This window comes from Plasmodium gallinaceum (genome assembly GCF_900005855.1).
Source record: "Plasmodium gallinaceum strain 8A genome assembly, contig: PGAL8A_v1_65, whole genome shotgun sequence".
Classification (NCBI taxonomy): Eukaryota; Apicomplexa; class Aconoidasida; order Haemosporida; family Plasmodiidae; genus Plasmodium; species Plasmodium gallinaceum.
Window position 1 is genome coordinate 295815 of NW_021628225.1, and position 8258 is coordinate 304072.

Genomic DNA, 8258 nt, shown 5'->3' on the forward strand with positions numbered 1-8258 from the left:
CATAATTCTTTATTAAAATGTAGTATAATTCTTTATTAAAATGTAGCATAATTTTTTATTAAAATGTAGCATAATTTTTTATTAAAATGTAACATAATTTTTTATTAAAATGTAGCATAATTCTTTATTAAAATGTAGCATAATTCTTTATTAAAATGTAGTTAATATATATATATATTTTTTTTTTTTCTTTTCTTATATAGTTAAGAAAATATATGAATGAAAATTTGTATGAACAAATACCACCTCTCAAAACACTTCATATATTTATAGAAGTAAAAAAAAAAAAAAAAAAAAAAAAAATTTCTAATACAATTTTAAAAAAAATGAAAAAAAAACTTAATGTAAATATATTACTTATTTCAGCACTTATATATATCAAAAAATATCTATCCTGAAAAAAAAAATTCTTATTTAATTATTGACGTAGTAAGTTGTCTAAGATATATAAAAAAGAAAATAAAAAATTTTTTTTCTTTAAAATATTAAAACATTTATCTTTTTGACAAGGTGCCTGATATTTTTGATAAAATAAAAAATGATATTTTAAAAAATAAGAAAGAGATAATTTCTTTGTTAAATAATGTTAAAATTAAGAAAGATGTTTTAGAAAACATATCTAATGTGTATTTTTCTATTTACGAATTTGATCAAGAAAATAATAAAAGTATTAACAAAAGTAGTTCTACTTTTATCTATTTCTTATTAATATTAAAAATTCATAATATAAATATTCTTATTTTAGAATATCAAAATGCTTCCATAAAAAGAAATGAAAAAAAAAAAACAACAACTGAAGAATATTATATATGCAACAATTGCAAAGAAAATGTACATAAATAAAATAAATAAATATATATTAATTTATATATGAATTATTATGTTAATAAATAGTTATTTTTAGTATTAAGAATAATAATACTGTTACTACAATTTTTTTTTTTTTAGGCTGAATTGCAATGCTCACAATGCAAAAGAATCTATTATTGCTCAAAGGAATGTCAAGTAAACGTTTAAAAAAAAAAAAAAAATAATAAAAATAAAATAAAATACAAAAATAATTAAAAAAAAAGTTACTTAAATTATATCTATCTATTTAGATGAAAGACTGGTTTAATCATAGAGAAGAATGCTCGAACGAATAATTTAAAGTTATTTCAATAAAAAAAAAAAAAAAAAGAAAAAGGAATATATTATTTTAATAAAAATAATTTTAATAATAATAATAAGGTTATAATTAAAATAATGTTAAATATATTAGACATTTATTAAAAGTTTATTCTAAAATAAAAAATTTTTATAAATACACACACATATATATGTTATTATTTTCTAAAATTTTTATTTTATTTAGGCATAATATAATACCCTAAAAAAAAAAAAAAAAAAAAAAAATAGTATGTTTTATTTTTAAATGAAAAGAGCATACTTTTTTATTTTAATAAAAAACTAAAAAAAAAAAAAAAAAAAAATATAATAATAAAAAAGAAAATACTTTTTAAAATTTATAAAGAAAAAAAAATACTTATTTAATAATGAAACTTTATTAAATAAAAATATATATATATATATATAAATATATATAAATATATATATATATATATTAATAGATTTTAATTAAAAAAAAAATTAATAATTTATTTATGTTATTAATAAGTCTATTTTTTTTTTTTTTTTTTTTCATTTAAACATTAAAAAAAGAAAGAGAAAATTTATATTAAAACTAAAAAAAAAGAAAAAAACAAAAATCATAAATATATACTTTAAGAGTATATCATAAAACCAATTTAAATTTTATATTTATTTTTTTTTTTTTTTTTTTTTTTTAAATAAAAGGCTTCAAAGATATTAATATTATATACTTCATATATTATTATTACATAAAAATATTTTATTAAAATATATCTATATATAAATATTCTAAAACATAATTAAGATATATTAATATATATATATATATATTAAACTATATTATTTTTTGAATTAAAACAATTAACAATATTTGTTCTACAAATTGGGCAAACTTGACTTTTATATAACCATTTTGTTAAACAGCTAACATGAAAAAAATGTCTCTTATCACATGGCATTATCATAACATCATCATTATTTATATAATTCATCATACATATTGAACATACATCTTCATTTTCGTTTGATATTTCTTTATTATTATTTAAAAGATTTTCTTGAGTAACCTTATTGTTATCATTATTATAATTAATCTCACTTTCAATATTTGTATTAAGTGGTTTTAGCATTTCTTGTAAATTTTCATCAATAATATTTGAGTTGCTACTATTTAGTTGCATTTTTTTTTTTTTTTCGTTATTTTCTTTATCTATTATAACGCTTTTTACTTTATCAAATATCATTTCAAAAGATGGTTTTTTAATATATTTTTTGTTCTTATTACTCTTTTTTCCTTTTTTATGAATATAATCTAGATCTTTATATTTCACTATTTTTAATCTACTTATTATATTTTCAGGAGTTGGAATTCGATCACCTTCTTCAACAGAATAATTTATCATAATACATATTATAATTGATAAAAATAAACCAATAGATATATAAAATAATAAGGGAATAAAATATAATGTTATTGTAAAATAATAATATATTCTAATTAATTTTAAAGATAAAGTAGGTGTTACACAAATATTGTTGTAAAAATGAAGGAAATATAAAGATACTACTGCTAATAAAAAAGTTAGAAAATTAAATATTTTAATTAAAAAAACTATTATATTTTTTAATCTTTCATTATTTTCTATTTCATCTCTTCTTTTTACTTTAATTATAGTTAATTTTAAATGAGCAATACTTTTTACTAAAATAACTGTAACTAATATTCTATTATAAAAATCACATTTCTCACAAGGTATACTCAAAAAATAAATACCTAAACCAAATAAAGAAAAAATATTACAAAATAATAAAAAATACAAAAAAATTGTAAAATACCGAAATATAATCATCTCTGTATTATTAATATGGGTAAAATTACCTAAAAAAAAAAATATATAAATATATATACATATATATACATTTACATTTTTAATAAAATATAATAAAAAAATTTAATACCATCATTATTATTTATATCCTCTGAATCTATATTCATTTTTATCTTCTTAATTTATTTATAACTTTATTTTTCCTATTTTACTTTTTTTCCTTATTATATATATTCTATATCAACATATAAAATTAAATATTCTATATTAAAAAAACATATTTTGAACTAAACAATCATAAAAAATATCAAAAGTATTTTAAAAAAATTTTTCTTTTTTTTTTTTTTTTTTTATTTAAAATCATTTCTATAAAAATTGTTGAAATTTTTATAATTTCCATATAGATATAAAAAACATAAAATATTAACAAATTTTAAAATTATTGTAATTGAAAAAAAAAAAAAAAAAATTTAAATAAAAATTTAATTTTATTAATATATATAGAAGTTATATAAATTTAAAATTATATATATATATATATATATATATATATTTCTTTTTGCTTGTTATTATTTTTATATACAAATATTTATAAAAACACACATGCATAATTGTAAAGAAAATATGTAAAAAAAAAAAAAGTGTAAAATTTATCTATTTTTCAGTAATTTTTTTTTAAATAATTCTATATATATATATATATATATATATATTTTTTTTTTTTTTTAAGTTATCTTTTTATTTAAAAAAAAAATATATGTTACTAATATATATAATTTTTTTTTTTTTTTGTTTGTTTGTTTGTTTGTTTTTTTAAAATTAATTATATATTTTAAAAGAATTATTTCTAAAAAAAAACAGTACATTTTTATATTTTTTTTTAACATTATTTTATTTTAATATATATATTTTTTTTTATTTTATTTTACTTTATACTTTTAATTAAATATAATGTTTAAAAATTTTCTTCTTATATTATTTTTATTATTTAATGAAACATTTTGTTATATAAATATAAGAAAAATTAATTTAAAAATATTTAAAATATATAGAAAATTACAAATGACTAATGTTGATGAGGTGTATTGTAGACCTCAATCATTAAAATATAAAAGTATAGTAGAGAATTAAATTTTTTTTTTTATTATTATTATTATATTATTTGAAAAAAAAATCTATATTTTTTTTTTTGTATATCACATTTTGTTATTTTTTTATTTTATTTTTTTTATTTTTTTTTTTTTTTTTTTTTTTTTTCACTTAGCATACGGTAGACCAAAAAATGATTTAGTTTTAAGAGTTATAGAAAATAAAAATGAAAATAAATTTTTCGAAAAAATACCAATATGGATTATGCGTCAAGCTGGTAGATATTTACCTGAATATTTAGAATATCGCAAAAAATATGATTTTTTTGAAATATGTAAAAAAGCAGAATTATCATCAGAAGTAACAATAATGCCATACAAAAGATTTTCAATTGATATGCTTGTGATTTTTTCAGATATTTTAATAATTTTTAATGCAATGGGATTAGAAATAGAATTTATAGAAAAAGTGGGTCCAATATTCAATAAAAAAATAACAAGTTATGAAGATTTTGAGAAATTAAATTTAAATATTCCTGAAATTATAGATAATTTACATTATGTTTATGACGCTATTAATTTAACAAAAAAAAAAATTGATAATTCAGTTCCTATATTAGGTTTTGCTGGTTCTCCATTTACCTTATTTACATATTTAACAAAAAATAATAAAAAAACATATGAGGATAGCTTAAAATTAATATATGAAAAACCAGAAGATACACATAAAATTTTAAATAAATTAAGTGATATATGTGCAAATCATTTAATAAATCAAATAGACAGTGGTGCAAATATAATTCAAATTTTTGATAGTAATGCAGAAGTAGTAGATAAAAATATCTTTAAAGAATTTAGTGTTAAATACTTAGAAAAAGTTATTAATTTAATTAAAAAACATAGACCTCAGTGTTATATTATTTTATTTATTAAAGACAATTTTCATGAATGTATTAAAAATTTAATGATTGACGTATTATCTATTACTCATAAGCAATTATCAGAAAAATCATCTGAATTTTACTACAAGCTATTTCAAAATCAAATTATATTACAAGGTGCATTAGATCCACATATATTACTATTAGATGATAATAAATTAATCAAAAATTATACAAAAAAAATGATAGATAAAATTTTTTATAAAAATAAATATATAGCTAATTTAGGTCATGGAATATTACCAAATTCAAAAATAGACAACGTTCATACTTTTATTAATACAATAAATGAATATGAATTACAACATTAAAAAAATAAAATAAAAATTAATCCTACCTATAATAAATTTAATAATGAAAAGAATAGAAAAATAAAAAAAGAATGTTCTTACAACTTAAATATATGTAATGTTAATTTTGTTAAAATTTCAAAAATTATAAACATTAATCAATATTTTTTAATCATTTCTACATTTAAATATATATATATATATTTTTTTTTAATTTTTATATAATTTATGTTAATTTTTCTTTATAATCTTAAAAATTTTAATATTTTTGTTTATATAATCATTCGCTAAATCATTTTAATATTTTATCATACAACATTGTATCAAAGTTTTATTTATTGATTTTTTTATTTTTATTATTTATTTGTATATCATATTATTATTAATATTATGCTTTCCAATTAATATTAATATTTTTTTTTTTTTTTACGTTGTCTTTAAAATTTATTTTTTTTTCAAATAATTTTAATTATATTTATTTTTCTAGTTTATTTTTTCATAATTTAAATTTTAAAAAAATATAATTAAATTCACACATCAATATATTACATTAAAATGAATAAAAAAAAAAAAAAAAAATGTTTCAAAATAACAGATTAAAAATTTTTTGTCTTATGTAACTTTGGAACCTAAAAAAAAAAAAATGTATGTTTATATAATTTAATTATGTTTTAAAATATTTTTTTTCATATCTTTTTTCATATCTTTTTTTATATCTTTTTTTATATTTTTTTTTTTATTATTTTTATATATAAATATACCCATAATATTGCTCTATATTTTGATGCATTTGTAACATGTTCATTTTCAAGTCTAAAACATATCCACTATAAAGAAAAATTTATGAATATATTAAATTTAATTAATTTTAATAAAATTATAAATATTTTTTTTTTTTTTTTTTTTATAAATTTTAATTTAAAAATATATAATAAAAATTACAATTGATCTTCTTAAAACTTCAATAAACATGAGAAAGAATGTTATTAAAAATGAATTTATTTCCTAAATTTTAAATAAAATAAAATAAAATAAAATATTTACAAATTTATAATTAAGTTATATTAAATTTTTTACTTTATTTTCAAATAGGCTTATTGGCATAATAGTAATTGCCCACGTTAATCTAAAAATCTAAGAAAAAAATTTTAAATAATTATTTCTAATTATATGAGAATAATCAATTATTTTTTTTTAATTTTTTTTTTTTTTTTTTTTTACTAAATTAATAAATCCTCCAATATAATAATAATGAGGGGGATACATTATATTATTATTCTTCCTACAAAAAAAAAAAGTTACAATAAATATAAATTATATGTTATGTCTATAAATTATAAATAATATTTTTTTTTTCATAATTATTATATTACCTTAGTAAAGTATTATATTCTTTTAAAAGTCCCCAATCACAATACAAATCCCAAATATACATATAAGTAGAACCAATCACATATGAACAAACTAAAATTAATTTACTTGTATAAATATCAAAACCAAAATATGACCTAAACAAAATAAAATATATATTTTTTTTACTATTTTTTTATTTAATTTATATATATATATATATATATATATATATATATATATATATATATATATAATAATATTTCTCCTCCTTTTTTTTTTATTTATTATTTGTATTTTTATTTCTTTTTTTTTTTTTTTTTTTTTTTTTTTTTTTTTTTTTTTTTTTTTTTTTTCTATTACCAATTAAAAGATGTGCATATTACTATAATAATACCTGATAAATACTTGAGCATATTATAAATATGTATTTTTTCTCTTTCGTTTTTATATCTGAATAGATAAAAATAAATAATTTATAAATAAAAATATTCAAAAAAAAAAAACTATAAATATGTAAATAATATAAATTTATGAAAATAATATATCAATAAACACTTCTTATTATTATATTTTTTTTATAATTACCTAATCAAACATTGACATAATCTAAGATAAAAAGGTAACCCAATGAAAATAGGATTTATATAACTTTCCATCACTGTATTAAAAATAAAAAAAGTAATTTTTTTTTTTTTTAAATTTATTATAAAATATTTATAATTTCATTTTACCTGGGCATTTTGCAGGAATATTTGTATTCATATTATTTCTAAAAAAACAAAAATAAATAAATTAAAAATAATATATTAATATATGTATTATTCATAAATAAAAATATTTAATATATAGAATTATATATATATATATGTATTTATTTTATAATATATTTAATGTATTTGTATAATTAAAACACTTAAAAAATGTACATTGGATAAATAGTAATTTGTTTATTTTTAATATTGTCTATTATTAAAATGAAGCATTTTTTTTTTTTTTTTTTTTATTTCTAATTTTTCATTTTTTCCATACAAAACAAAACAAATAGAATACTGAACATCTGAGAATGTTTTTGACAAACTCGTTAATATATCTCCAATAATATTATCAAGAAGATTTACATTTTTAACTAAAAATAAACTATAAAAAAGAAAAAAGAAAATTTATTTTTTATTTAGATATATTCTTTTTATTTTATTTATTTTATTTTTTTTTTTTTTAAATAATATTTTTATATAATTACCCGCTTAAATGGACTCGTAAAAGAGAGGAAAATATAAAATTTTTTTTTCTAGATTTATATAAATTAAAAGGAAAAATAGTAGTACAAAATAAAAGAACAAAAAGAATAACCACATGATAAATTAGATTTGAAAAAATGTTAAGATTAAATAATACATCTAACAAGAAAATAAATAAGGATAACGTTGCTAGAAATAGATGAAATATTATATAATTTATCAAATAATAATATTCATCTATTATTATTTTATTTAAATCCAAAATATACCTATAAATAAAAAAGATGATAAAAATAGAAATAATAAAATATTTTACATATATTTATGTTTATATATATATATATATGTTTTTTTTTTTTTTTTTTTTTTTTTTTTTTTATTTTTTTTA

General features: G+C 14.2%; 4 protein-coding genes across 4 annotated transcripts in view; 2 read left to right on the forward strand and 2 right to left on the reverse strand.

The window, feature by feature from the left end:
* PGAL8A_00135600 (MYND finger protein, putative) overlaps positions 1–1145 on the forward strand; it is a gene marked incomplete at both ends in the record, with an annotated part of 4092 nt that extends 2947 nt beyond the window's left edge. The window contains 5 exons of the mRNA XM_028674886.1: positions 204–275; positions 367–429; positions 511–831; positions 949–1005; positions 1101–1145. Coding sequence (XP_028526473.1) covers positions 204–275; positions 367–429; positions 511–831; positions 949–1005; positions 1101–1145 — 558 coding nt within the window. The remainder of the gene's footprint in view (positions 1–203; positions 276–366; positions 430–510; positions 832–948; positions 1006–1100) is intronic.
* An 816-nt stretch (positions 1146–1961) lies between these two features.
* Positions 1962–3127, reverse strand: PGAL8A_00135700 (RING zinc finger protein, putative; the record flags this gene model as incomplete). Its single annotated transcript, XM_028674887.1, has 2 exons — positions 1962–3010; positions 3091–3127. 2 exons carry the CDS (start codon positions 3125–3127, stop codon positions 1962–1964), a joined length of 1086 nt encoding a protein of 361 aa, XP_028526474.1.
* Positions 3128–3911: 784 nt separating this feature from the next.
* On the forward strand, positions 3912–5300 carry UROD (uroporphyrinogen III decarboxylase; the record flags this gene model as incomplete). Its single annotated transcript, XM_028674888.1, has 2 exons — positions 3912–4074; positions 4225–5300. 2 exons carry the CDS (start codon positions 3912–3914, stop codon positions 5298–5300), a joined length of 1239 nt encoding a protein of 412 aa, XP_028526475.1.
* Positions 5301–5875: 575 nt separating this feature from the next.
* PGAL8A_00135900 (G-protein associated signal transduction protein, putative) overlaps positions 5876–8258 on the reverse strand; it is a gene marked incomplete at both ends in the record, with an annotated part of 4441 nt that continues 2058 nt past the window's right edge. Inside the window, 11 exons of the mRNA XM_028674891.1 lie at positions 5876–5908; positions 6041–6106; positions 6222–6284; positions 6357–6413; positions 6501–6561; positions 6653–6787; positions 6993–7082; positions 7218–7290; positions 7364–7401; positions 7662–7769; positions 7873–8139. Of these exons, the coding sequence (XP_028526476.1) occupies positions 5876–5908; positions 6041–6106; positions 6222–6284; positions 6357–6413; positions 6501–6561; positions 6653–6787; positions 6993–7082; positions 7218–7290; positions 7364–7401; positions 7662–7769; positions 7873–8139 (991 nt within the window). The remainder of the gene's footprint in view (positions 5909–6040; positions 6107–6221; positions 6285–6356; positions 6414–6500; positions 6562–6652; positions 6788–6992; positions 7083–7217; positions 7291–7363; positions 7402–7661; positions 7770–7872; positions 8140–8258) is intronic.